A 26,770-nucleotide genomic window follows, 5' to 3' on the forward strand; every position below is an offset into this window, starting at 1 on the left:
CCCCCAACCCTAAAAAAAAATTAAGACACCGTCAGCGTAAAAGACTCCTGGGTATATTTCACATGTACAAAAAGTCACGGGGAGGGGGATGGGGATGGGGGGGGGGGGCAACAGGGCGGGGGGGGGGGCATCATCCTGCCCCCCCCTCCACCCCCCCCCCCCCAGCCTGGCTTTGGTCCCTTTTTGTGTTTTTTTTTTTTTTGGTGTTTTTTTAATTTTTGGCAATTAGTGTTCATCAGTGGTCAAAGTGACGAGCGTGGGGGGGGAAAATCATCCCCTGTCCCCCCCCCACCGTGGTCCCGGTGGCTCCAGGGAGATGAGAGCCTGGGGATGGGGACCCCCCAACCCCACAGCCCCCCCCCATGTCCCCTTTCCACCACCCCCCCCCCAGCACCAGGAGCAGGATTTGGCCCCTGCTTGGCTTTGGGGGGGGGGGGTTGGAGCCCCCAGATTTTTTTTTTTTGGGGGGGGGGGGGACATAAGGAGGGGGGATGCTGCCCTCGAGGATGAGGACGGTGGCACCGGGGTGTCCCCCCCCCCCAAACCCCAAGGGGTTCCAGGGGATGGAGGCGTCCGGCGGGACCTGGGGGGGGGCAGAAGGAGGTGATTTTGGGGGGGTGATGGGGGCAATAGGGTCGCTGTGCCCCCCCCCAAATAGTGCCAGGGCCTTACCCTGGTGTGTTACAGGTGGATCCGGCGCCTCCGGGCTGGGGGGGGGAGAGAAAACAGCATCAGGGGCAGCCCCGGTGGGGGGGGGGGCAGCCCCAGGGTCCTGGGGGGGGGACACCCCAAAGCACCCCCGGGGCGTGGGGCTGCCCCATGGGCAAGTGCCAGGACCCAGCGCTGCAGTGGGACCCCCCCCAGGGATCCAGTACGGCACAGGGATCCCCCCCCCCCATGCTGGGAGCCCAGCCTTGAACTGGGATCCAGTGTTGTACTGGGATCTGCTGCTGGGATCCCGTACTGCACTGGGATCTGCTACTGGGAGCTGGCATCCTGCTGGGATCCCTCCTGCCCTGGGATCTACTGCTGGGATCCCATACTGCGCTGGGATCCACTGCTGGGATCCTGCACCACTCTGGGATCCACTGCTGGGACCTGGCATTGTGCTGGGATCCCATACTGGTCTGGGATCCCATACTACACTAGGATCCACTGCTGGGATCCTGTACTGCCTTGGGATCTGCTACTGGGACCCGGCATGGTGCTGGGATCCCATACTGCCATGGGATCCACTGCTTGGACCCGGGAGCATGCCGGGATCCCCTGCTGCACCCCAGTCCTGCAGCAGCTCCTCTGCAAGCAGGGATCCTGTGCTGGGATCTGGCATCACACCCCGATCCTATAACCAGGTTTCCACACTGGGATCCGGCACTGCTCCGGGATCCTGTGCCAGGCCCTGCTGCCAGTGCCCAGCTTTGCACTGGGGACCCCGTGCCGGGATCTGGTGTCCCACGGGGACCCTGTGCTGGGATCTGGTGTTTGACCAGGACCCTGTGCTGGGATCCAGCTTTGCACCGGGACATGGTGCTGGGATCCGGTGTTCTACTGGGATCCTGTGCCAGGATCTAGTGTCCCATGGGGACCCTGTGCCGGGATCCAGTGTCCCACTGGGATCCTGTGCCAGGATTTGGAGTCCCACAGGGACCCTGTGCCGGGATCCAGCTTCACACCAGGACACAGTGCTGGGATCCAGTGTTCTACTGGGATCCAGTGTCCCACAGGGATCCAGTGCCGGGATCTGGTGCCGTGCCCTGCACCAGACCCCAGCGTTGCGCCCAGCCCCGCTCCGACGGAGAGCCCCGGGGTGACCACGTGCAGGGAGGGCTTGGGGAAGGGGGCATGCAGGGCTCTGGGGGGGGGGGGGGCATGCAGGGCTCTGGGGGGGTCATGCAGGGCTTTTTTTTTTCTTTTTTTGGGGTGGGGGCCGGGCATGCACGGCCGTACCTGGGGGCTAACAGCTGGACTCGTCGTGGTGGGACGGGTCGCAGAAGAAGCGCGAGCCCCGCTTGGCGGTGCGGGCGGTGAAGGGGACGCTCTTCAGAGCTGTATTTTGGGGAAGGGGGGGGGGGGCGCACGGGGCCGGGGGCACAGAGATGACATCAGCCCCTCTCGTGGGAACGCCAGAGGGGTTTTTTTGGGGGGAGGGGGTTGGTGGGGGTCGTACCGGTGATGATGTCCTCGATGGTGCCGTCCTTGCCCTCGTAGACGGGGCGGTGATCCTTGGCCTGGCGCCGCCGCAGCTCCGCGATCAGCTCCTGCTGCTGCCACTTGTTGCGCTGCGAGAGGGCCCCCCCCCAACATCAGAGACCCCCCAAACACGTCAGAGACCCCCCCATCAAGCCCTTGGCCCCCACTCACCTTCTCCTGCTTCTTCGCCTCCTGCGCCAGCATCTTCTCCCGCATCACCTCCTCCTGCTTCTTCCTCGTCTCATTCTCCTGCTCCGCGTCCTGCCGCAGCGAGGGGGTGGCACCAGGGGCCAGCCCTCCTCGAGAGACCCCCCCTCAACCCCCCCCGACCCTCATCCATACCTTGTAGGAGCGGATGAAGCGGACAAAGACGGGGAAGAACACGGACGGGGGGGTGGTCTTGGGGCTCTCGCCGAAATACCGCACCACCGTGTTGTAGGCGTCCTGGCACGGGGATGGGTGGTGAGGGAGGGGCTGCTGTGTGTGCACCCCCCCCCAGCTCTCCAGAGGTGTGCAACGGGCGTGCAAAGCCAATTGTGCACAAGGGGAGTGCAAAGCCAGGTGTGCACAATGGGTGTGCAAAACCAGGAGTACACGAGGAGTGTGCAAAGCCAGGTGTGCACAAAGAGCATGCAAAGCCAGGTGTGCACAAAGGGGTGTGCAAAGGCAGGTGTGCACAACAGGTGTGCAAAGCCAGACTTGCACGAGGGGTGTGCAAAGCCAGGTGTGCACAGCAGGCATGCAAAGCCAGACTTGCACAAGGAGCATGCAAAGCCAGGTGTGCATGAGGGGTGTGCAAAACCAGGTGTGCATGAGGGGCATGCAAAGCCAGACTTGCACGAGGGGCGTGCAAAGCCAGGTGTGCACAACAGGCATGCAAAAACAGGTGTGCACAATGGGCATGCAAAGCCAGGTGCGCATAAGGGTCGTGCAAAGCCAGGTGTGCATGAGGGTTGTGCAAAGTGGGCGTGCAAGGCAAGGTGTGTGCACAGCAAGGTGTCCACAGGGAGCACACCAAGCAAGGCACGTGCAAGGCGAGGCGTGCACAAGGGGCACACATGCGTGCAAAGCAGAGCGAGGCGTGCAGAGCACAGCACACACACGTGGGTGTGCAAAGCAAGGCGAGCACACCGAGGGCTGCGGGAGCGCATTTCGGAGCAGGGGACGCAAATCCAAGCACACCAGGGGCAGGCAAAGCGGCGCACACACGAGGCATGGCACACACGTGCTCGGGGGGGTTGTGCAGAGGGGCTGAGCGCCCCCACCTCGGCTGTCCGTGCGTCCTTCTGCAGCCGCTCCAGCTTGCCCTCGCTGGCGGCCAGGAAGGCTCGCAGGACGCCGTTCTCGTGCAGCCCACACTCGCGGCGCAGCAGCTCCATGCCCCGGCCCAGCTCCTTGACGTCCAGCAGCACGTTCTCCAGGGACACTGCGGGGACAGGGAGGGCTCAGGGTGGTCCCAAAGGGGGTGTGTGGTTTTTTTTTTTTTTGGGGAGGGACACACGATGAGCTGGGGGGGTACCTGCGGCTGCCTTCTCCACGAAGTGCAGCTCCTGCCAGAAGGTGGCCAGCTCAGGGTACTTCTCCCGCACCGTCAGCGCGATGAAGTGCAGCAGCGTCATCTTCCTGTCCGTGGATTTGGTGTCCAGGAGCTGCGGGGCCACACAAGGGGTTACGGGGTGTGAGACGGGACCCCCAAACACCCCCGGCATAGCCCCAGGGGAGGGGGCCCCTCACCAAGTCCAGGCTCTGCAGCTTGAAGCCGTAGACGGCGCCGCGCTTGCTGCTGTTCATGTAGTTGCCCAAAGCCAGGATGATCTGCAGGGGTGAAGCACAGAGGACGGGGGGGTCAGGGAGGAGCCCCCCCAGCCCCAAACGGGACTTTTGCATCCAGCTATGGCGAGGCTGAAGGGCGAGGACCCCCCCCCGTGCCCACCTCCAACATGTGCTTCAGCTTCTGGGAGGATTTAACGGAGGCCGATGCCGCGATGATGGCATTGAGCTGCTGCAGGGGGGGCGCAGGATAAGGGAGAAGGGGCTCAGCGGGGTGCGGGGCCGCGGTGGGACCCCTTGGGGCACCCTCCCCGGCTCATTACCGGCGTCAGCATCTGCAGGTTCTCGGCGAAGTTGCCCAGGAAGGCCATGATGGCCATGCGCTGGGGCAGCCTCTCCACCTTGCTGAACTGCAGCATGAAGCGGTCCTCGTCCGCCAGCTCCTCCAGCGGCTTGCGCTCCCGCTCGTACTGCCGCAGCGCCTTCACCTCCGCCTCGGTGGGCAGGAACCTCATCAGGCACTCCACGAAATCCACCGGCAGCGTGGCCAGGTCGAACCTGCCCCCAAAAATTTGCCATCGGGACCCGGACGCCCCCTTCCCGGAGCCATCGCCCCGCATGCGTTTGGCACCACGGTGCCAAAACCGGACCCCTCAGCCCCCGTCCCAACCCCGCTGCCCGTACGTGTGGATGGCCCTGCAGATCTCCTCGGTGCCTCGGCCGGCTTTGCGCAGGGTGATGGCCAAATTTTTGGCCCTGTTGGCCTCCAGCAGGGTCACCTTGCTGGCAGCTTTGTGCGACGCCTTGTTCTTGGCGCACACCAGGTCGAGCGCCGGGCCCTGCGCCTTGGTCTTGAAGAGCTCCTCGAAACGCTCCAGGTCCAGGTCCTTGGGGGGGTGGGGGGGGATTTTGGGGACTCAGCGGTGCCACCGGCGTCCCCCCGCCACCACCTCGATCCTCTCCGAGCTGCTGCAGCCCCGTGCTCACCTCCAGCACCCGCTCGTCGTCCAGCTCGCTGAACACCGTCCCGCTGATCTGGTTGGGCTTCAACGCCGTCCAGTTGAAGACGGGCAGCCGGAATTTGGTCTTGATGGGCTTCTTGATCCGGATGGCTGCCGGGGGCACGCAGGAGCCGGCTCAGCCTCCCCCGGGGCAGGGGGACGCATCCCGAGCCCACCCTGAGCCACCCAGCCCCGCAGAAGCAGTCCCCACGCTGTCCCCTTGCCCTGGGCCACCCGACCCCGTTGTCCTTGTCCCCATGGTCCCTGCACCCTCCCTGTCCCCATTTCCATGGTCCTTGAACCCCCCTTATCCTTGTCCCTATGGTCCCTGAACCCTCCCTGTCCTCATCTCCATGGTCCGTGCACCTTCCCTGTCCCCATTTCCATAGTCCCTGAACCCTCCTTGTCCCCACAGCCCCTGCACCCTCCTTGTCCCCATTTCCACGGTCCTTGAACCCTCCTTATCCTTGTCCCCACGGTCCCTGCACCCTCCCTGTCCCCATTTCCATGGTCCCTGAACCTTCCTTGTCCCCACAGTCCCTGCACCCTCCCTGTCCCCGACCCCACAACCCCCAGTCCCTCCCCACCTACCCGAGAGCCCAACGGTGAGGGCGATGGAGGGCGAAGCCCCAGGCAGCGGGGGGGCCGGCGGGCACTTGCCTGCAGTGGGACGAGGGGGTGACACCACACCCGAGGGTGGCTGTCCCCATTTGGGGTCCCCAGCCCCAGGGACACCCCAATTTTGGGGCTATCCCAGCTCCCCCCCCCCCTTCCCATCCTCACCTGGCAGCGGGGGCGCAGGGGGTGGCAGAGGGGGTGGAGGGGGTGGCGGGGGGGGCGCAGCCTCCGGGGGAGGCAGGATGGGGACCCTCGGGGCCTCATCCAGAGTTTGGGGCTCGGATTGGGGTGGGGGCTCGACGCCCAGCACGGGGGGGGGCTCGGAGCCGTAGCGCCGTCGGAAAGCCTCGTCCTTCTCCTTGATCATCCGCCGCAGCGTGTGCACCTGGTGGCTCGTGTGCTCGTAGGTCTCCTGGGGAGGACGGGGGGGGACACCACAACGTCAGTCGGGGTCAGAAGATCGGGACCCTTCCCCCTTTTTCCCCCCCCCACGCACCTTGACCGCCTCCAGCTCCTTCTCCCGCTGCAGCAGCTGCTTCTCCAGCTCCGCCACCCGCATCATGTTCTCGTTCTCCAGGTCCAGCAGCTTCTCCGTCAGCTGCCGGGGGGGGACACGCAGCCGTGGACCACGGGATCACCCCCCTGGCCATCTCCAACCCCCCCCCAGGCACAAAATCCGGGCCCTTCGGGGCACCCCGTGTGGCTGACGTACGTGGGACAGGTGCTCCTCCAGCTCCTCCACCTTCTCCAGGGCCACGTTCTTGGTCTCGGCGTCCTCCAGCAGCCCCCCGACATCGAAGACGTTGTCCAGGTACGCCTGGATCTGCACCTGCAGCTTCTCGCTCTCCGTGTGCCTCGACTTCTGCGGGCAGGGGGCGGCGTCGGGGGCTGGGGAGCTCCTCACGGAGGGGCGAGGGGGCACCCCCAGGACCCTAAATCCACCCCCAGGTACCTGTAGGAACTCCTCGAGCCCCAGCTTGGTGAACTCGTACTGGAGGTGCACGCGGAAGTTCATGTCCTCCACCGAGTGCACCACGATGTTGATGAACTGCATGCAGGCCACCTGCAAGGCAGGGCTGCGTCAGGGGGGGCTGCGAGCCCCCGACCCATCCTCCTGGCCCCCCCTTTTTAACCCCCAACCCAGCCCCGGGGACGGGCAGGGTACCATGAAGTCGATGCTGCTGTCCTCGTTGCGGAAGTAGTCCATGAGTCGCTCGAAGCGGTGCTTCTCCTTGCACACCTGGGAGGAGGTGGATGGAGGAATTTGCACGCCCACCACCCCCCAGCCCGGCTGCTTCCAGCCTCCCAAACCCAGCCCAATCCTCGTTTTTCCCATTCCCCCTGATCCTGGCTCTCCCATCCCAGCTCCGCGCCGACGTCCCCGCTCTCCCTCCTCGTCCCCAACCCAGCTTGACGTTTCCCGGCTCCGTCCTCACCTCCTTGAAGTTGTCGAAGGCCGACAGGATGATCTCGTGGCCGCCCCTCACCAGGCACACGGCCGCCAGCAGCTCCAGCACCAGCGCCTTGGTCCTGGGGCACGGCAGAGCCATCGTCCCCAGCCGGCGGCGGAGGGGAACCCCGCGCCTGCCCCGGGGCACCCCCAACCCTTACCTGGGATTCTTGTTGTTGAGGCTCAGGGCGATCTCGTTGACGGCGTGGGGGTGGGACATGACCAGGTTGAAGCCGTACTGCGGGGAGGGAGCGGGGATGAGGCGGCAGCAGCGGTGCAGGCAGCGGCGGCACCCCCGGGGGCACCCAGCCGTACCTGGTAGTTCATGATGGCACGCAGGCACATGATGCAGAGGTGGACGTCGTCCTTCTGGCTCACCAGGCGCGAGTTCTTCAGCGCCTTGCGGCTCGGCAGCGTCCCGTAGCTGGGGGGGGGACACACACACGGTGACGGTGAGCGGGGAGGACCCCGGCGCTGTCGGTGCCGCGAGCACCCGGCGGTGCCCGGGGCCACGCGCAGGAGATGGGGACGGGACCACGGTGGGGACGGCGAGGGGACCGCGGGGCTTTTTGGGATGGGGCAGAGGCAGAGAGAAGTGGCTGGAGCGCGAGAGGGACAGAGGCACGGAGCAAAAAGTGCTGCCCGTACTTACCCGGCGAGCGGCGAGGCGGGCGCAGAGGACAGAGAGAGAGAGCGCAGCCAGAGAGGCGAGCGGGCCCGGCCCTGCGGGCAGAGACACGGGCACGTTACCCGGGGGCGAGAGCGAGAGCGAGAGGAGAGGAGAGACAGCACGGCCGCAGCAGAGCAGGGGGACCGGGGAGGGGGACCACGGATGGACCTCGGGTGCGATGGGGACACGGGGACAGGGGGGGGACAGGCGGCGCCGTGCTGCTGCGGCCACGGCACACGCTGCGGCACGAGGGGTCGCAGCGCGGTGCAGAGCGCAGGGTGCGGGCACCGTGGGCACCGTGGGCATGGCACGGGCAGCAGCATTCAGCCACGGCACGTGGCACGGGGGGCGCCGAGCAGGCAGTGGGCACCGTGGGCAGGACGGTGCACGGCACGGGGTGCCGGCAGCCCCCGGTGGGTACGTACCGTAGGGCGGTCTGGCGGGCGGAGCGGGCCAGGCTGCTGGCAAAGGGGGCAGGCAGGGCACTGGGGTGCTGCAGATCCTCAATGGATCTGCTCCAGGCTCTCAGCTTCTCCAGCGCGCCGTCCTCGCCGCCTTCCAGGCCCTCAAAATCAAACCTGGGTGGGACACGCGCGAGAAGGGGAACGGGGAGGGGGGGGGGGGAGGGAAGGAAAAGGTGGGGAGGGGGGCGGCTTTGGCGCGGGAGCGGCACAGCCACCGGAGCAAGCGCTGAAGCGGAGGCAGCGCGGCAGCAGCGGGGCGAGGAGGGGGCTGAGCACCCCGCGCCCCCCCCCGGGGACAGGGCTAAAGCGCCGGCCCACGGCCAGGATCCGTCTCAGCGGGCACCCGGTCCCTCCGCACCGCCCCCCCCGGGGTGACGCCGAGCCCCCTACTCACATGACGGCGCACTGAGCGAAGGACAGGTAGTTCACCAGCACGTCCAGCCCCTTGTTCTCATCGTTGAGGAACTCACGCACCCACCTGCGGCCGCACGCAGCGGTCAGAGCCCGGGGGGGAGCTGGGGACACCCCGAAACCATTCCCGAAACCATGCCCTGAACCAACGGGGACCCCCCAAAAACACAGAGAGGGTCCCGGGGGCTCCCCGGCACCGACGGCGGGCGCAGCCCCCGTGCTATCACCCACGGCAGCACCCTTGGGGCGTTATCTGCTGGCTGCAGGGTGGGGAGGGCTCAGCACCGGGCGGGAAAAACCAACCCCATAACCTGGTGCTCAGCACCGGGAGCCCGGTGGGGGGCACGGAGAGCACCGGGGGCACGCGCGTGTGCGTGCGGGGGGCACGTGCCGGGGGCTCGGGCGTGCACGGGGTGTGCGTGGATGGAGGTGCACGAAGACGCAGAGCAGCACAGAGGACCAGGACGTGTCGGTTGGGGTCGGGGGGGTGTCGGTGCCCGGCCCCACGTCCCCGTGCGTCCCCGCGCGTCCCCAACGCCGCGTGCCGCTGGGCGGTGAGTCAGGCCGCAGCTGGAGCAGCCGGGGCCGCGCGGCCGCCTATTTCCTGCCGGCCCCAGCCCCTCGCCCCAGCTCGTTTCCTGTCTGAGGCTTGCTGCTATTTTCGGGCCGCGCGGCTGGGGGAGAGCCGAATCCCGCAGCCGCTCGGGGGCCGCCGCGGGGGCGCAACCCGGCACGTGCGCCAACCCCCCCGAGCACGCGGGCACGGACGGGGAGGTCCCCACCGCCCTCCGGTCCCCGGCTCTTTGGTCAACCCCATTTCCATCCATCCTCGGGGCTCCCCCACAGGGTTGGGGGGCTGTAGGGTGGGCGCCGAGCCCCCCCGGTGCCGGGGAGGAGCCGGGCAGGATTTGGCCGCGCTGCTTGGCGCAGGGCGTCAGCGCCGCGTCCCATCCGTCCCGGCATCCGCCCCCGGGACCTGCCCTCGGCACGGCCCAGCAGGAACCAGCCCAGTTCCTGCACCGGCTCCGACTTCCCCTGCAGCTGCAGCAACCCCGTGCCATGCTCCCCCCCCTTCCCCGGCACCCTGCGCTCTCACCCCCACCCCCCAAAAAAAAAAAATAAATAAATTCCTTCCTTGCACCCCGCGCTCACCCGATGTGGTTCGTCCTCAGGCTGATCTCCAGCTCGCGCAGGACCTTGGTCGACTCCTGCACCCTCCTCCTGAACTTCTGCGGGCAGAGCAAGCCCTGAGCCGTGCCGCCCCCAAATTTTGGCCCCCCTGCCGCCCCCCCCGCAGCCCCCCAGCCCCTCACCTTCCTCGTGACCCCGGGGTCCAGGAAGCTCTGCAGCTTCTGGATGTAGGCGTGGGGGGGGCTCTTCACCTGGAACCGCTCCTGGGGAGGGACAGGGGGAGATGGGGACGCTGGCATGGCCCCATAGACCCCCCCCTGGCCCCGTAGTCCCCCCCCAAGGCCCCACACCTGGTCACAGATGAGGTCCCACTTCTTCTCGTTGTCGTACTGCCGCAGGAGCCGGGCTTTGTCCGGGGGCAGGTTCATGGAGCTCTGGGGACACAGCGGGGGCTGCTCAGGCCACCGCGTCCCACGGTGGGGACAAAGGGGGCAAGACGGGGCCGTTGCCCCCAGCCTGAGCCATGCAGGACCTGTGGCACCCAGGGCCACCAGCCCCAGGATGTGGCTTGTGTCGGTGACAGCCTCGTGCCACCCACGAGCCCACGGCATTCCCGCAGCGACCCCATGGCACCCAGCCCCATGGCACGGCCAGGGCGCACCGCGGGTAGCGCCGGGGCACGGGGACACAGTGACACGGGGGCACGGTGACACGGGGACATGGGGACACGTGCCCCACAGCCCCAAATTTCCCCAGTGCCACCACCAACCAAGCTTCCTGGCTGCGTCTGCTTCCGCGCCGGCAAACCGCAGCCTCCGGCACGCCGACCGCGGCGCCGGCACGGCCGGGCCAGGGCTCTCCCGGGTGCCGAGAGGGACCTGGGGACCCGCTGGCACAAGGACATGGCCCACGGTGACAGTGTTGGCAAGGATGAGCTGGGAAAAACAGAGGTGCCACGGTGGAAACGATGGGTGCCGGGGGTGCCAGGGGGACACGGGTGCCGTTCTGTTGGGCGCTGCCACCCTTTTGGGTGCTATCACCCCCTCCCTTGGGTGCTGCCACCCTTCTGGGTGCTGTCACCCCCCTCGGGTGCTGCCACTGAGCCAAGGTGGCTGGCGGGCAGGGCCGTTAGCCGAATCCAGCCGCCACCGCAGTGGGGAGGTGCCAGCGCTCCACCCGCCCCGTGGCAGCTAAAATTATCCCTTCCCGGCCCCGAGGAGCTGCAGGAAACAGGGGCAGAGCCTGGGCGAGGCTCAGCACACCCCGGGGACAACCCCACAGGGATGGGAACGGGGACGGGGACCCCGTTGCCTCCACCAAAAGTGCCCTTGGTGAGCCGGGACGGGAACGGGGCCGGTGCCTCCCTCCCCACGGGGCCACTCTCGTTTCGCTCCCGCCGCCGCCTGCAAAATTGTAGGGCCCAGCCCGACGCCCCCGCAGCGCCTCATACCCGGTCCCGTCCCCCCCCCCCTCAAGGCTCCGAGCCCTCCCCGGGCAAAGGGACCCCCAGGGACAGAGCCGAGGAGGGGCCGGGGGCCCGGCTGGGGGCTGCGGGGGCTTTGAAGCTCGAGCGCCTTCGCCGCCCGTTCCCGCTGCTCCGCTTCCTGCCTTTGTGGTGGGAGCGGGGCCGCTCCCGGCCGGGGCACTTCCTTCACCCCCACCCCCCCTAAAAGTCTCCCCCCAAACACGGCTGAGCCGGGATGGAGCCCCCCGGGATGGGGATGGAGCCCCCCCAATATGGGGATGAAGCGGGGACAGGGGTTGCGTGGGGACAGAGCCCAGCCGGGGGCGGGCGGGGGGACACCTGGGGATGGGGACAGGGCTGGATCCTGCCTGGTGCTGGTCCCGGTGCTGCCGCCCCATCCCACGGGGAAATATTCTCCTCCCAACAGCAACAGGAGGACGTCGAGGGTGGCACAGACGGGGCGGCACCGCGGAACCCATGGGTGAAGCCCCCACGGCCGTGCCCCCACCCCGGTGCCAACGGGGACCCCGGTGCCATCCCCATGCGCCCAGCAGGATGCGCCCCCCCCAGCCCCATAGGGACCAGCCCCGAGGGTGCTGGGCTGAGCCACGGCCCCATTTGCCACCGGGAGCTGGCGGCACGGCCCCGTTACCCGTTGTGTGTTCCCCCCCCCCCCACCAAGTGTCCCCCAGTCCTGGCTGCCGCAGCCCAGAGCCCCACGGGGCCGCGCTCGGCATTTCCTGCCCGCCACGGCTTCCGTTCGCCGCGGCCACCACCGGGCCCGGGGCTGCGATGGCTTTTGGGGACACGGGGACAGAGCCAGGCACCGGGGACACACGCCCCGGTTGTCACACGGGCGCGGTGTCCCCAAAGCCGCCCACCCCCCGGTAACATCTCCGGGGACACCTTGGCGCAGGTAACCCCAAACCCCCAACTGTGGGGCCACCCCACTGCGCAGGACGGTGGCACTGGTGGCCACTGGTGGCCCACGGTGGCCCGTGGTGGCCCACACCCCCCATTATCCGCTGGCATCACCAAACCGGGGCCACACCACGGGGATACGGCACGGCCACGGCACGGAGCCAGGACAGGGGACAGCGGGGAGCCGGGGGGGGACACCACACCTTGATGGGGTCCCCGTCACCGGCACGGCCCCGGTGGCCACCGGGGGGCTTTTAAGGCTGGGGCGGGCCCACATAGGGCATGGCACCACCGTGCTCCTGGGAACCCTGAACCCCTGGGGACCCCGCACCCTCGGGGACCCCAACATTTGGGGACCCCACGCCCCCGGGGACCCCAAACCCCCGGGGTTTCACCGTCCCCACGGGGCTTTCCCGGAGAAATTCCCAGCACGGGGCGTGGGCAGCAGAGCCCCCCCCACCCCTCCCCGGTGCCCCGGGAGAGGCGGCACCCCCGAGGGGCCGTCCCGGGCCGGGGTTCCCGCGGGGCTGTCCCCTTCGGTGCCGCAGCCGCTGCCCATCCCCGGCTGCCCCTACCGGGCTCCGGTGGCGGCGGGGGGCTCCCCGGTGGCTCCGTGACCCCCGCGGCTGCCCGGGGCGCGTCCACGCGGGGAGAACCGGGGGCAGGAGGGGGGTGAGGGGAGCACCGGGGGGGAGCAGCAGGACCGGGGGGGGATTACCGGGACCGGGAGGGGGGCTCCCCGGTACCGGAGGCGGCGGGGGGTCACCGGAGGCGGCCGGGGGGGGCACGGGAGCGGCGGGGGGGCACCGGGATGGGGTTGGGGAGGGTTGGGGAGGGGGTGTCGGGGATGTGGGGCTCACCAGCACCATGGCGAAGCGCTCCTCCAGCTCGCACGGCTCCGGCATCGGCATCTTCCCGGGGGCCAGCAGCCCCCCGGGGGAGGCGGGGGAGGCGGCGGCGACCGCCACTCCCGGGCCCCGGGGCAGCGGCTCCCCGTCCGCGCTCTCCACGTTCCCCATCCCCGGCCCCGGGGCGGCTCCGGGAGGCTTAGCCCGGCCCTAGCCCGGCCCTGCCCGGCTCGGCTCGGCCCGGCCCGGCCCGTGCCGTCCGCCCGCCGCCGCCGCCGCCGCCGCCTCCCGTGCCCGCCCCGGCCGCCAGGCCACGCCCCCTCGCTGCTAGGCCACGCCCATCTCCGACAGGCCGCGCCCACTCCGCCGGGACACACCCATGCCCTGCCAGGCCACGCCCTTCTCATCCAAGCCACGCCCTCTCCGCCCAACCACACCCGTGCCCAGCCAGGGCGCGCCCCTCTCCGGAAAGCCACGCCCACTCCGCCAGGCCACGCCCACGCCCTGCAAGGCCTCGCCCCTCTCTTCCAAGCCACGCCCATCTCCGCCAAACCACACCAGTGCCCCACCAGGCCACGCCCCTCTCCGCCAGGCCACGCCCACGCCGTCTGGACTCACCCACTCCCCGCCAGGCCACGCCCACTCCGCCAAACCACACCCACGCCCCGCGAAGCCACGCCCCTCTCCGCCCGGCCACGCCCCCCGCCAAACCACACGTGCCACTCCCACACCCCACCAGGCCACGCCCACTCATATCCTGCCCCTCTTATACTAGGCCACGCCTCCTCCCCGTCAGGCCACGCCCCCTTCTCGCCCCGCCTGCAATCCCCCGTCTCGCCGCCAGGGGGCGCCCAAGAGCACTGAGCAAGCGGCCGGCGCCCATTGGCCCGGCCTCACCCAACGAGCCCCGCGGCTCCGCGCGAGGGGGGGGCGGGACGAAGCCCATCCAATAGCAGCGCTCGGGCGCGGCCGCTGACCAATAAGCTTCGGCAGCGTCTCTCCCACCTCCCCCCGCCCCGCCCCTCCTTGAGCGGCGGGCGGCGGACCAATGGGAAGAGGCGGAGGGCGGGATTTGGGGTGGAGGCAACCAATGGGAGGCGGGGGGCGGGGCGCAGTGGGGAGCGTTCGAGGCCTGGCACGGACGGCGGAGCGCGGCGCAGGTGAGGGCCGGGGGGGGGAGGGGGGGCAGGGACCGGGCCCCGTTAACGGCCCCGGAGCCCCCGAGGCGGTTTTGGGACGCGGGGGTCCCCGGAGCCCCCCCATAGGATCGGAGGGGCCGGGGCTGGGCAGAGCTGAACCCCCCCGGGGCCTTACCGGGGGGCCGGGGCCGCCCCCTCGCAGCCGGGCCCAGGGCGGCGGGGCCGGGACCGGGACCGGGAACGGGGGTGGGGGCGGGGGCGGGGGCGGGGATCAGGGACCGGGAACGGGAACGGGGCTGGGATCGGGGAGTGGGATCGGGGACCGGGACCGGGATCGCGATCGGGATCAGGGCCGGGGTCGTTAACGGGGACCAGGATCGGGATCGGGAACCGGAACCGGGACCGGGGGCGGGGATCAGGGACCGGGATTGGGACCGGGAACCGGGGAGGGGACCCGGGCCGTGGACCGGGACCGGGGGCGGGGCTGGGATCCTGGACCTGGACCGGGACCGGGGCTGGGGACTGGGACCGGGATTGGTACCGGGATCGGTACCGGGACCGGGATACGGGACCGATCCCGGGGAACGGGAACCGGGATCGTGAACCTGGACCGGGACCGGGAGATCGTGGACGGGGACCGGGGATCGTGGGCGAGGGCCGGGAACCGAAACCGTGGCCCTGGACCGGGACCGGGACCTGGACCGGGGCCACAAACCGGGACCGGGGACCGGGCACCGGGCCCGGGCCGCTCAGACCCAGCCCCGTACCCAGGGGACCCCCCCCGGGGCCGCTCCTTTTGGTGTGGGGGGGGCAGCGGCGGGGCCGGGGCGGGCACCGGGTAAAGGTCGCCCGGCAGCGCCCAGCCCGGGCTGGTGGCACCGAGAGCACCGGGACCTCGGTGGAAACCCCGGAGAAAAGCACCGGGAGTGGGAAAAAGCCCCCGGATCCAACCGGGAGCCCCCCCACGAGTCCCCCACCCGGTTCCCGGGCCCGGTTTCGCTTTCACCCGTGTAAACAGGACCCGGATGGGAGCCGCCGAGCCGGAGGCCCCCCCCGGGGGGGGAACCGGGTGGCTGCTGGGGACGGCATTAGGGCCGCTAATGGGGGCCTGGCACAAAGCCGCTTTCCAGCTGCCTCCTGAGCTCCCCCCGGGGCTCGGGGCCTCTCCCGGGGCCGCCCCCGGTCTCGCAACAGCCCGCAAGGCTTGCACCAGCTGGGGGGGGGCAGCCCTACGCGCTCCCCAACCCGCCCCGTAAGAGAGCACGGCGGCCACGCAGCTCCTCCAGCACAGGGGGGGGGGATACGGAGGGCAGGGTGTGGGTTTTGTTGGTTTTTTTTTTGGGGGGGGGGTCCTAAAATTCGCCTCTTTTCTTGCAGCCTGCACCTGTGCGAAGCGGTGAGCCTGCTCCCAGCCGGCACCATGAACGTCTTCGAGCGCAACATCAATTTCGATGCCCTCTTCAAGTTCTCCCACATGTGAGCAGCAGGCGGGCTGGGCTGGGGGCCACACAAATCCTGTGTCGTCGTCGTCCCCCCCCCCTCCCCAAAAAAAAAAAACAAAACAGCCTCACTCGTGATCTTTTCGTCCGCAGCTCGGCCTCCACCCAGGAGCACCTGAAGAGGGTCTACGCCAGCTTCGCCCTCTGCATGCTCGTGGCAGCGCTGGGGGCGTACATCAACGTGGTCACCCACCTCTTCCAGGTGAGGGGAGGGGAATAATGGGGGGCAGCCCCCCCGGGAGGGCACGGGGTGTCCCCAAGGGGTGACACCAGGCCCCCCCGGGGTCTGTCTCGCCCCGCAGTTCAGCCTGCTGACCGGCCTGGGCTCCCTGGGGCTGATGATCTGGCTGACGGCCACCCCCCACAGCAGGGAGACGGAGCAGAAGAGGCTGGGGATGTTGGCTGGCTTCGCCTTCCTGACGGGTACGTCTGAGAAATTTAGGGGGGGGGACGACAAGAGGACTGGGTGGCCCCAAAATCGCTCCGCTGCCTCTCCCTGGGGTCGGAAACCAAGGCGGGGGGAGGACAGACCCTAAATCCTAACGCCCTGCTCTGCCCTTCCAGGCATCAACCTGGGGCCCCTCCTGCAAATGTGCATCGCCATCAACCCCAGGTAGGCGCAGCCCCCCCAAAATGTCCCTAAACCCCCCCCAAAAATGTCCCCAGGGCCCTGCTCACCCCCTCGGCTCTCTCCTAGCATCATCCCCACCGCCTTCCTGGGCACCGCCACCATCTTCGCCTGCTTCTCGCTCAGCGCCCTCTACGCCCGGCGCCGCAGCTTCCTCTACCTGGGAGGTGAGAGGGGCAGGGGGGGGGCCTCATTTGGGGCTAGGGGGGCTCCCCAAACGGGGCCTGACTTTGCTGCCCGTTCTCGGCAGGTTTTCTGCTCTCTGGCCTCACCCTGATGCTCCTCTCCTCCCTGGTTAACGCGTTCGTGGGCTCCACCTGGCTCTTCACGGTGAGTCTGGCCTCGCACCGACCTCCCCCGAAGCCAGAAGCCATCTCCAGACCCCCCCAGAGCCCCCCCCAGGACGGGAACCCCCCCATTTAACACCTTTTTTCCCTCCCCGCCAGGCCAACCTCTACCTGGGGCTGATGCTCATGTGCGGCTTCGTGCTCTTCGACACGCAGCTCATCATCGAGAAGGCGGAGAGCGGCGACAAGGATTACATCTGGTGGGGGCCGGGGCCGGATTTGGGAGGGGAGGGGATGAGCCAGGACCCCCCCCTAAACACCCCCGTTCTGTCCCCGCAGGCACTGCGTGGATCTCTTCCTCGACTTCGTCAACATCTTCCGCGAGCTCCTGATGATCCTGGGCATGAACGAGGTGGGTGCGGGGCCCCAAGCCCCTTTTGGGGGGACACTCAAGATCCCCAAGCTGATTTTAGGGGGCTGAGCGGGGTGGGGCGGCACAATGGGGACAGGGACAGCGTTCCCAGTGCTGATTGCTGCCTCTGCTCCTCTCGCAGAACAAGAAGAAGGAGAAGAAATGAAGCTGCCCCGCGTCCAGGTGGAGCTGCCCCCGCCCCGCTCCCCGTTCCCACCCCGTCCCCGTCCCTTCTCCGGTTCATTAAAGGGGTTTTGTGCTTGCTGCCGATGAAAAGCAGCCCAGAAGCTTTCGCACCTTGTGGGTTTTTTTGTTTTTTTTTTTTTTGTTTGTTTGTTTCTTTTTTGTTTTATTTTTTTCCTCTCGTTTAGCTTTCCTTTGATTACTGAACCAGCTGATTTTGCAGATCCTGCTGGAGTTTTTGGCTCCCCCACAGCCCGGGCTGGCGGCCAGCAGCTGCTGGCTCCGCAGCCCGGGTTCCGTCAGGGTGATCCCACAGCCGGGAGCTTTCGTTTTTTTTTTTGGGGGGGGGGGGTTCTCCCCTTCCCCAACCCTGCGGGCACCTCCCTGCCGACCCCTCGTGCATAGATCCAGGGCGTTACGCCCCAAACGGTGGCTGCGGGCCCCTCCTTGTGCCATCGGGGGGGGGGACAAAGGGCCACCACCACCCCCCCAGCTGCCCTACGGGGCTGAGCACCTGAAGCCAAAATCCCCCCCCCTCTGCCTGCCGGGCCGGAGGAGCCTCTCCTTCAGCACCAGTGCCAAGAACCACGATGGAAAAGAACTCAGCCTCCAGCAGGTCTGCCCCAGCGCTGACTGTAATTCCTTTTTCCCCCCCCCCCCACCCTTTTCCTTTTAACCCCCCCCTCCCGTGCGCAGCCCCGCTGCCGCACGCTCGGACTGTGAAGACGACGGTGTTTGGATTCAGAGCTCTATTAAAAAAAAAATGAAAGAAACGGCCCCGATTTGGCTTTGTACACCCAGATAATTCCATAAAACGCTCGGGTTTCAACCCTGCAGGGCTGGGGGGGGCACTGTGAATCCGGGGGGGGCTCAAAGTTGAGAGACGACAGCGGCTTGACGAAAATTTATATAAATAAACCAGGGGGGGCGGCTTTATTGAGTTAAAAACCCGGCAGCGGGGGCTGTACACTGCAATAGCACCATCAGAGAGAGCGTGAGGAGGGGGGACACGGGGCACTGGGACCCCCCCCCAAAAGGGGGCAGCACCCCTAAATCGGGCCCTGCTTCCCCCCTCCCACTACCCCCAAATTGTGCAACGTTGCACGGGGGGGGGCGAGGGGTGGAAGCCGTGTGAGTCCAACCCAGGATTTGGGGATGGGGGAGAACAGGATGGACCCGTGGAAGGGGTGAGGGTTGGGGGGGGGGGTTTTGGGGAGGGGGGGCGGGGGCTCAGCCCTGGCTGCCGCAGGAGGAGAGGCTGTCGTAGAGCGAATCGCTGAGCGACTCCGAGTGCTCCATCCCGGGGGGGCCGCAGCCGGCGTCCCGCGACCGCGCCTCGGTGCTGCCCTCGTCCCCCACGTCCGAGGCGCTGGGGGTGCGGCTGCTGCAGGCGCTCAGGGCGGGGGGCAGCGGCGGGGGGGCCTCCGGGGATGCCCCTCGGTGCCCGGCCGGGCTGCACGCGGGTGCCTGAGGGGTTTGGGGGGGGGAAAAAAATGAGCAAAATGATAACGAGCGGGGCTCACCGCGCGCCCCCCAGCACCGCGCTATTTACATCCTTACAACCACGGCCGCCCCCACCCTAATGGGACCCCAATTTCGGTGCCCCCCCCAACTCACCAGCGCAGGCCGGTGCAGCCCCTCCAGCCCCCCGGGGGGGCAGAGGAAGGGGTCGGTGTTGCCGCAGGCTTTGGCGTTGGGGAAGGTCCAGTTCTTGCTCTGCTGGACGCGCCGCGGCTTCTCCGCATCGGCGTCTGCGGCGAAAAGAGACCGGGGGGGGGTCAATCCCAACAAAACCACCCCCCCACACAAATTTTAAGACCCTCCCTGCCGCACCGGTGAGCACCTTGCAGCATCAGGGGGGTCTCAAACAGCCACCCCGTCCCCGGGTGACCCCGCTGGGACACGCACCTTGGGGACAGCCCCGGTGGCTGTGAGCGCCGGGGGGGCCGGCGGCGCGGCAGGGGGCCCCGGTGCCGCGGTGTTTGCCGGGCACCAGCAGCTCCTCCACGCTGGGCACCTCCCGTTCCAGGGTCCGAGCTTTGCGGGGCACTTTGGTGAGGGCTGCCGGCCTCCCCGGCACCGCACCGGGCAGCGGCTCCGGGCGCCCGCGGGGTTTTGGGGTGCTCTTTGCGGGGACCCCTCCGTAATCCGGGGGTGGGAAGGTCCCGATGCCGCTGTCCAGCGTCCGCGTCAGCGAGCCGCACGCTGTGGGGACGCAAAAAGGTGTGAGGGATGAGGAGAAGCCCCCCAAAAATGCCCAAGGGATCCCCGCCGGGTGATGGCAACTCGCCTGCGAAGTGCTGCGCCGTCCCCGACTCGGACAGGCTCTCGTCCGACGGCAGCTCGTCCCGCAGCCCCACGTCGGGCACCTGAGGCGAAAAAGAGAGGGTGAACCCCCCCAGGGAGATGGGATGGATGGAGAGGTGAGGGGTGGGGGCTGAGGGGGTGGTCCCAACCTTCTCCGGGGGGTCCTGGCAGCCCCGCAGGTGGCCCACGATCCCGTTGCGGGGCGGCCGGCAGAGCCGGGGGTCTTTGGCGTCGGGGGAGACCCGCTGGAAGTCGCACAGGTCCCGCTTGTGCTCCAGGCGGCTCTCGTAGGACACGTCCTTCCCGTCCACCCTGGGGACAAAGGGGCAGCGGGAGGGACGTTGGGGACCCCCTCCCCCCAGCACCCAGCACCCCCATGCTCAGCACCCAGCCAGTTTGTCCCCAAGCCCACAGTGGCCCCAGCTCGGGCTGTGAGGCATCCCCCACTCCTCCCACGGTGTCCCCAACCCCTGTGCCCACGCTGTCCCTGTTCCCAACCCAATCGCATCCCCAACCCCATTGCCTCCATCTCCCTCCTTCCATGGTGTCCCCAAGCCCATGGTGTCCCCAAGCCAAAGGTTTTCCCAAAGTCCCTGGTGTCCCCAAGCCCGCGGTGTCCCCATTCCTGTCCCAATTGCATCCCCAACCCCATCGCCTCCCTCTCCTTCCCTCCATGGTGTCCCCAACCCCACGGTGTCCCCGAGCCCGCGGTTTTCCCAAAGCCCCCAGTGTCCCCAAGCCCCTGGTGTCCCCAAGCCCTGGTGTCCCCAGCTCCCTGTTGGCCTCGGGGCCACCCCTGACCTGTTGAGCAGCTGCTGCATGAAGTTCTCGGCCGTCACCTCCTGGTACATCACCTGCAGCTGCCCGGGGCTGCGCTCGGGACCGGCACCGCGTGCCCGGGGCCGTCCTTTCTCCAAAGCCAACCCGTGGAGGAAAGCCTGCTCCTCCTGCAGCGCCTTGCGCAGGTCCTCCGCCTTCTCCATCAGCTTGGAGATGTTGAGGCTCTCGGCTTCCAGCTTGCGGGCTGCCAACTTCACCTCCCTCCGCAGGGGTGCCGGAGCCCCGGACCATTCCCGACCCCGAGCGCCCTCGGCGCGGCGGCTGAGCGCCGGCAGCTTGCTGCGCCGCAGCCCGAACCAACTGGCCAAGCCCCCGGCCGGTTTGACCTTCACCTCCGCCGCCGGCGCCCGCTCCTGCCCCTGCAGCCTCAGCACGTTCTCCTCGATGCCCTTCATCACCTTCTCCTCGATGGCCGAATGCCCGGCGGCCCCCGCCGAAGACCCCGCTCCGAGGGTTTCGGGGCCGGCCGGCGCTTTGCGGGGACCCCCGGTTGTTTTGGTGGCCCCCCCCGTTGTCGCCGCCGTCGCCGCCGTCACCATCGGAGCCGCTTTGGGCTCCTCGCCCCGGGAGGACCCCCCGGTTTTGCCGGCTGCCTTGGTGGGCAGCTTGGTGGGGCTGCCGTGGGGGCTGCGGGCAGCCTTGGCGGGGGGCGGAGGGGGGGCTCGCGGAGGGGTCCTGCCCCCGGGGGGGCGCCCCTTGCCCCCCGCTTTGCCGTGCTCGCCCATGGAGCCGGAGGAGTAGCAGCGCGCCAGGGGCTCCGCGCCGTGCGCCGGCTCGGGGTGCTTCAAGCTGCCCCCCAAACACCCCCGCGCCGGGGGTCGCGGCTCAGCCCCGTGACCCCTTTCAGGCCTCCCGGGTCCTGGGGGGGGCTCCCGGCCGTCAGCGCCCCTCAGCTTGCCCAGGGCAGCCAGGCGCTCCTTGAAGGGCAAGTAGCCCGGCTCGGGGGGCTTCTTCCCGGGGCGGCGGGAGGGGGCCGAGCCCCCGGCACCACGCCGGGGGCTCGGGGGGGACGCGGCTGCTCGCTCGCCACCGGCGGGGGGGCCCACGGGCAGGGACCCCAGGGGCTGCTCGGCCGCCTCGTAAGGGTGAGGAGGGGGGAAAACGGGGGGCTCGGGGGAGCCCGGCTCGGGGGGGGCGTCGGGGGACGCGCGGCGGCTGAGCACCGGCGAGGCCTCGGGGTTGGTGCTGCGGCAGGGGATTTTGGAGGCGCGGGCGAGCTGGGGGCTGAGGCGCAGCGCCCCGGGGGGGCCCGGCAGCTTCAGCGCCTTGAGCACCTTGGAAGGGGAAGGCAAAGGGGGTGCCCCCCCCCCCCCGGGCGAAGGAAGCCCCAGGCGGGGGGAAAGAGGGGCGAAGCCACCCTCGGGGCTCTCCTCGCAGGGCGCGTAGAGCCCCAGGAACGCGGGGTGCTCGGGGCCGCCGCCACGCTGCCGGGGGGGGGCCGGGGGCTCGCCGTTGAGGCGGCAGCACCCCCCGTCCCCCCGCAGCAGCCGCTCGGCCAAGGCGCTGAGCAGAGCCCCCCGCGGGGGGACGGCCTCCTCCGGCGACGAGCAGGGGCTCCCCTCGGCCCCCCGCCACCCCGAAGCTGCCCCCAGACCCCGCAGAGGGCAGGGGGTCCAGCCCGGTGCGTCGGCTCCAGCCCGGGGTTCGGGGGAGCAGGGGGAATCGGGGGGTCCCTGGGCGTGGGGGGGTCCCTGGGGGGTTCCCAGCAGAGGGTCCGTCTCCTCCAGCTTGCGCAGCACCTCCAGGATCTGCGCTTTCTTCTTGAAGAAGGGGGAGAGGGCGTCCAGGGAGGGGGCGCCAGGGCTGAGCACGGGGCTGCCCGAGGGTCCCAGCGGGGTGGCCTGTGGGGACAGGGCGCTGTCACCCCGTGGGAGTGGTGGGGGTGGGCTAGGGGGGTGCCACGGGCTTGGGGACACCCAGGGGTGGGGGACAAGGATGGGACAGAACCAGGGGCAGGGACACCACAGATAATAGGGTTGGGGACTGGGGACATCACAGGTGGAGCAGGGGATGCTGGAGAAGGGGACACCAAGGGCATGGGGACGGGGACACCGCGGGCAGCCCCCACCCCACGGCAGGGGGCTCAGGGATGGGGACGTCGGGGGCTCGCAGAGGGCTCACCACGGCCATGGGGACACCCCAAGCCTGGAAAGGGCAATGCCACGGGCATGGAAATGGGGACAGTGCATGCAGGGGGGGGGCGGAGGCACCGGTACCCACCTCTGCCGGGGGGGCACAGCAGCCGGGGGGCAGCGAGGCGGGGGGCTGCTCGGTGGAGCCCAGCTGGGGGCTGCCCGGAGCGTCCAGGGACACCGGCACCGGGTGCAGCGGCAGCTGGAGGGGAGGCAGCACCAGGTTAAATGGCTGAGGGGGGGGCTCTGCCTCACACCCACCCCCCGCAGCCCACCCCCAGCATTAACACGGCCCCCCCCCCCACGGCACCTGGGGCAGGGATCCGGCCGAGAGCTGCAGCTTCTGCTGGAAGAGGTCGCTCAGCGCCTGGTTCTGGCGCTCCAGGTCGAAGACGCGCTTCTTCAGCTTGATGCACTCCTCACGCAGGTCCTGGAATGATGGGGGGGGGACACACACAACGATGGCAGCGTCACCCCAGCTCCTCTGGGACCCCCCCCCCCCCTTAGCCCTACGGACACCCCCCAGCCACCCACCTTCTGGTTGAGCAGCGCCTGCACCACATGGTTGGCGACCTGGGGAAGAAGAGAGGATCTTGGGGGGGGGCTGCGGAGGGCACACGCAGCCCCGTGCCCTGGCACACGCGTGTGACCCCCCCAGTGAGCCCCAGTGCCCCCAGTACCTCATCCAGGCAGCGCTCGTAGGTCTCCCTCTGGTTCTCGTTGGCCTGAGCCAAGGCCGAGTTCTCCGCCTGGGGACAGAGAGGGGACAATTCAGGGGACGCTGCCGAGGGGCCCGGGCGCTTGGTGACCCCCCCGGTGGCACCAAGGGAGCCCTCCTCTGCCTGCTGGGGGCTGCACGGGGGGACGGGGCTGTCCCCAGCTGCTCCACCCCGGGAATGGGGGCACCATGAGAAGGTGGGAGCTGTCCCCACCGTGTCCCCAGGGCGCTGGCACCACGGCACCGGCTGCTTGGTGACACCGGCTGCGTGGTGGCACCGGCTGCGTGGTGACACCATCGGGGGCTGCCCGGTGGCCCCGATTCCCTTTCCCCTCCGTACCTCCAGCTCCCGCAGCCGCTGCAGGAGCTCCTGGCTGCTGCCCGTCTCGCCGCGTGCCGCGGGGCTCTCATCTCCCTGCGCCTCGGCCGCGCTCTCCGACATCGCTGCCTGCCAGGGGACGCAGCCGAGGCCGCCGTGTCCCCCCCTCCTGGGGCGCTGCCAGGCCCAGGACCCCCCCCCTCACCTCGCTGGGGTCCGGCCAGGACAGCGCAGACGTCACCTGTGGGGGACACCAGGGATGAAATGTCGGGGGGGGGGGGGGACACCGGGGGTCCCGGTGCTTTTGGGGAACACCGGGGTTGGCACCGGCGTCGCCGCGCACCGGGTGGCCACGGTGGGTGCGGAGCCCGGGGCTGGCACCGGGGGGGTTCACGGAACCCCAGGGTGCAGAGGGGCCCCCCCCGGGGGCTGGGCAGCCCGGTTACACCGGGGGTTTTCCCCCACCCCCCCCCTTCAAGGTGGTGCCGGTGCCTCCCCGCGCTGCTCGCCCCGGGGCCGCTCCGTGCGCGCCGGAACGCGGCCGGGCCCCGGGAACCGGGAACCGAAAAACGGGAACCGGGACCCGAGAACCGAGCCCCGCGCACTCACAGCCCGCAGCTCCCGGCGGCTCCTCCCGGCTCCCTTCCCCGCAGCCCCGGGGCCGGTCCCGGCGGCGTTCCCGGTTGCATCCCGGCCCGGCCCGGCCGCGCTATTGTTGGGAGGCGGCGGCGCCACAGCTCCGCCTTCCCACCGCGACCGGGGAGGAGCCGGGGTCGCCGCCGCCGCCGCCCCCGGTGCGCGGCTCCGCCAGCTCCGGCCCCGCAGCCCCCGGCGGGGAGCCCCGGGGAACCGGCCACGAACCGGGCAGCACCGCCCCAGGGTCCCCGTCCCACTCCCCCGGGGCACCGAGCACCCGAGGGAACCGGGAATCCCCCCAAAAAAGGGGCTCGGAGCCCCCCAGCACCCCACGGTGCTGGGCACCCGGCTCCGTTTTTTGGGGTCAGGACCCTCGGCTGGGTTGTGGGATGAGGGGGGGGGGTCGGGACCCCCATAACCCATGAGCCAGGGGGGGACCGGGGCTCCCCCGGGGCTCAGCCGGGGCCTCGGTGCCGTTTGGCTGCGGGGCCGGCACCGGGATGAGCGCAGAGGGTTACAGGGAGGTTTTTGGGGTGCTGGCGGGTGAGGGGCCGTGCGGCCACCCCACAAAGGAGGGATTCAAGCAGGGGCTCGCCACCAGCCGGGAGGGGAAGGGCTGAGCTCGGGGTGCAGCTCTCGCAGCACCCCAGCCCCCCCAGGGACCCCACAAGGCCACCCCGGACCCCGCCGTCACCATCCAGGCCGAGGCTGGGAGCAGCCGAGCCCCCCCGGTGCCACCTCCGCCACCTTTTTGGCACCACGAGGGTGGCACCGGTGCCCGAAGCATTCCCGTGTCCCACAGCAGGGCCTGGGGGGGGGTTTCCCGAGCCCCCTCCCCACCACGAGGCACTGCAGGACCTCGGCCCCGCGCCCCACCGCGCAACCGCACCTCGCACGTGCCGTCCCCGTGCCGTCCCCGTGCTGTCCCCGCGTGTCCCCTCTGCACCCCAGGGCTGCACGTGGTGTCCCCCCCGGCCCCTTCTCAGCCCCCCGGCGCAGGAAGCGGCCCCGGGGCCAGCGGCTCCGGCTGCGTCACGGGGGGGAAGTGAGGCTCTGTCTGGAGGGGAAGAGCCGCCCGCAGCCCCCCCAAGGCCTCGCCACCGCAGCCGTTCCCCTCCTTGGCACGGGGACATGGAGCGGGGACGGTGTTGGGGCAGCAGGAGGGGACAGGGACGTGGCCGCAGCAGGGCCGGGGGTGCTCGGAGCCCCGCTCGCCCTCCCCGGTCCCAGCAGGGCCCCGTTGTCACCTCGATCCGAGGGACAGTGGCCACCGGGGACGCAGCACGTGCCCAAACCGCCCGGCTGCGGGGACACCAGCACGGCGGGGAAGTGTCCCCAGCCACCCTGCTGTCCCCTAGGGTGGCCTCGGCCTGCCCCACGTCACCGCCACAAATTTGGGGACACGGGGGGACAGCCCTGAGCGCCCCCAGCCCCGCCGTGCTGCAGGGGCTGGGGTCCCTTTGGGGCAGCCGGGATGCGCTGGGGACACTGGGGACAGCTGGGAGGCGGCGGGGACAGCGAGGACACCCCGGGGACAGCCGGGATGCTCTGGGGACAAGCGGGATGCGCTGGAGGAGCAGCCTGAGGGGAGCGGGGACACGGTGGGGACACACAGGGGACATGTTGGGGACACATTGGGGACACGGTGGGGACACGGCAGGGAGAGCCAGGATGCCCTGGGGACAGCAGGGACACAGAGGGGACAGCCAGGATGGAGAGGGGACATGTGGGTGGGATGGAGGACAGCGGGGGGACACCGGGGACAGCCAGGATGTGGCAGGGGACAAGGGGGGGGACACCTCGGGGACAACTGGGAACAACGGGCAGGGGACGGCGGGGACATGCTGGGGACACACTGGGGACAGCCAGGATGCACTGGGGACACACTGGGGACAGCGGGGACACACCGGGGATGGAGGAGGCAGGCACAGGGGACAGCCGGGATGCACCAGGGGACACCGGGGACGCACCGGGGGGCACCGGGGGACACCGGGCACGCCACCGGGGCGGCCGGGACGCTGCGGGGACATCCCGGAGGGGCCTCCTCCTCCTCCTCCTCCTCCTCCTCCTCCTCTTCCTCCTCCCGGTGCCCGGTAGCCCCGGGGGCTGCGCTCAGAGCCCTGCCCGGCGGCGACTCCCCCGTTCCCGGTTCCCCCCGAGCTGCGGCCCAACTTCCCCGGGGACCCTCCGGTAACGGCGGCGGCGGCTCCGTTCCACTCCCCCCCTTCCCTTCCCTTCCTCCTCCTCCTCCTCCTCTTCCTCCTGCCCCCCTCCCCAAAAAAAACCCCCCCGCGGACTCACCGGGGGGTTACGGAGGGGCGGCGGCGGCACGGGCCGGCATGGCCGGGACCGGGCTCGGGACGGGGCCCGGGGCTGGGACCGGCGGTGATGTCATGGCTGCACCGGGCCGGCCCCGCCCTGCGCCCCCGCCGCCGCCAATCCCAGCCCGGGGGCGGGGGGGGGTTTGGGGGGGGGGGGTCCCGGGGCCGCCGCCGCATCCCCCGGTCACGATCGGGGTCGCCCCGAGCACGTCCCGGTGCGCCCCCCCCCCCCACCCACCCGCACCCTTCCCCGACGCCCCCGGGGGGTTGGCACCGGGCACGGTACCGGGGCTGGGGGCGGCACCGGGGGGGGCACCGGGGCTTTGGAAGGACCCTGGGGGGGTCGCCCACCCCCGTACCCACCCCCCCCCGGTATAACGGGAGCCCCCCTGGGCACCGGCTTGCCCCCC

The 26,770-nt window shown here is 69.9% G+C and overlaps 3 protein-coding genes across 10 annotated transcripts; 1 reads left to right on the forward strand and 2 right to left on the reverse strand.

The window, feature by feature from the left end:
- Positions 1 to 31: 31 nt before the first annotated feature.
- On the reverse strand, positions 32 to 13,217 carry FMNL3 (formin like 3). 6 transcript variants are annotated; one of them, XM_084500080.1, is made up of 28 exons: positions 12,952 to 13,215; positions 10,056 to 10,139; positions 9,888 to 9,968; positions 9,727 to 9,803; positions 8,558 to 8,641; positions 8,125 to 8,277; positions 7,345 to 7,453; positions 7,191 to 7,267; positions 7,016 to 7,109; positions 6,745 to 6,819; positions 6,532 to 6,642; positions 6,292 to 6,441; positions 6,076 to 6,177; positions 5,745 to 5,991; positions 5,553 to 5,621; positions 4,948 to 5,072; positions 4,645 to 4,847; positions 4,284 to 4,518; positions 4,124 to 4,192; positions 3,925 to 4,005; positions 3,710 to 3,839; positions 3,456 to 3,616; positions 2,533 to 2,634; positions 2,362 to 2,451; positions 2,168 to 2,279; positions 1,948 to 2,046; positions 673 to 707; positions 32 to 583 (listed from the first exon to the last, which is right to left on the reverse strand). In XM_084500080.1, exons 1-26 carry the CDS (start codon positions 13,108 to 13,110, stop codon positions 1,955 to 1,957), a joined length of 3,072 nt encoding a protein of 1,023 aa, XP_084356206.1. In that variant the 5' UTR covers positions 13,111 to 13,215; the 3' UTR covers positions 32 to 583; positions 673 to 707; positions 1,948 to 1,954. The 6 variants fall into 6 exon arrangements, with proteins under 6 accessions (XP_084356206.1, XP_084356204.1, XP_084356203.1 ...); XM_084500078.1 differs by having other exon boundaries at positions 6,292 to 6,438; positions 9,727 to 9,968; positions 12,952 to 13,217; XM_084500077.1 differs by having other exon boundaries at positions 9,727 to 9,968; positions 12,952 to 13,216.
- A 793-nt stretch (positions 13,218 to 14,010) lies between these two features.
- TMBIM6 (transmembrane BAX inhibitor motif containing 6) lies at positions 14,011 to 17,200 on the forward strand. 2 transcript variants are annotated; one of them, XM_084500083.1, is made up of 10 exons: positions 14,011 to 14,099; positions 15,456 to 15,554; positions 15,671 to 15,779; positions 15,880 to 16,000; positions 16,142 to 16,190; positions 16,275 to 16,372; positions 16,456 to 16,535; positions 16,652 to 16,752; positions 16,832 to 16,904; positions 17,047 to 17,200. In XM_084500083.1, exons 2-10 carry the CDS (start codon positions 15,499 to 15,501, stop codon positions 17,068 to 17,070), a joined length of 711 nt encoding a protein of 236 aa, XP_084356209.1. In that variant the 5' UTR covers positions 14,011 to 14,099; positions 15,456 to 15,498; the 3' UTR covers positions 17,071 to 17,200. The 2 variants fall into 2 exon arrangements, with proteins under 2 accessions (XP_084356209.1, XP_084356210.1); XM_084500084.1 differs by lacking the exon at positions 14,011 to 14,099 and adding an exon at positions 14,945 to 14,976.
- Positions 17,201 to 17,991: 791 nt separating this feature from the next.
- On the reverse strand, positions 17,992 to 26,430 carry NCKAP5L (NCK associated protein 5 like). 2 transcript variants are annotated; one of them, XM_084500085.1, is made up of 12 exons: positions 26,341 to 26,430; positions 23,425 to 23,644; positions 23,047 to 23,115; positions 22,901 to 22,939; positions 22,677 to 22,796; positions 22,455 to 22,568; positions 20,196 to 22,075; positions 19,544 to 19,706; positions 19,378 to 19,456; positions 18,996 to 19,292; positions 18,705 to 18,838; positions 17,992 to 18,554 (listed from the first exon to the last, which is right to left on the reverse strand). In XM_084500085.1, exons 2-12 carry the CDS (start codon positions 23,524 to 23,526, stop codon positions 18,318 to 18,320), a joined length of 3,234 nt encoding a protein of 1,077 aa, XP_084356211.1. In that variant the 5' UTR covers positions 23,527 to 23,644; positions 26,341 to 26,430; the 3' UTR covers positions 17,992 to 18,317. The 2 variants fall into 2 exon arrangements, with proteins under 2 accessions (XP_084356211.1, XP_084356212.1); XM_084500086.1 differs by lacking the exon at positions 26,341 to 26,430 and adding an exon at positions 24,013 to 24,110.
- Between the last annotated feature and the right edge of the window lie 340 nt (positions 26,431 to 26,770).

This window comes from Aythya ferina (assembly GCF_964211825.1).
Source record: "Aythya ferina genome assembly, chromosome: 28".
NCBI classification, from domain to species: domain Eukaryota; kingdom Metazoa; phylum Chordata; class Aves; order Anseriformes; family Anatidae; genus Aythya; species Aythya ferina.

Coding starts and splice junctions, on each gene's coding strand:
- NCKAP5L (XM_084500085.1), bottom strand. CDS start 23,526: ATGTCGGAGAGCGCGGCCGAGGCGCAGGGAGATGAGAGCCCCGCGGCA. Junction 22,569..22,676: donor CGGCCGGATCCCTGCCCCAG/GTGCCGTGGGGG, acceptor CCTCCCCTCCAG/CTGCCGCTGCACCCGGTGCC. Junction 19,707..20,195: donor ATGCAGCAGCTGCTCAACAG/GTCAGGGGTGGC, acceptor CTTTGTCCCCAG/GGTGGACGGGAAGGACGTGT.
- TMBIM6 (XM_084500083.1), top strand. CDS start 15,499: ATGAACGTCTTCGAGCGCAACATCAATTTCGATGCCCTCTTCAAGTTC. Junction 15,780..15,879: donor TGGTCACCCACCTCTTCCAG/GTGAGGGGAGGG, acceptor CTCGCCCCGCAG/TTCAGCCTGCTGACCGGCCT. Junction 16,001..16,141: donor TGGCTTCGCCTTCCTGACGG/GTACGTCTGAGA, acceptor CTGCCCTTCCAG/GCATCAACCTGGGGCCCCTC.
- FMNL3 (XM_084500077.1), bottom strand. CDS start 13,110: ATGGGGAACGTGGAGAGCGCGGACGGGGAGCCGCTGCCCCGGGGCCCG. Junction 8,642..9,726: donor CTGAGGACGAACCACATCGG/GTGAGCGCGGGG, acceptor GTGCGGCCGCAG/GTGGGTGCGTGAGTTCCTCA. Junction 5,073..5,552: donor CCTCACCGTTGGGCTCTCGG/GTAGGTGGGGAG, acceptor TGCCCCCGGCAG/CCATCCGGATCAAGAAGCCC.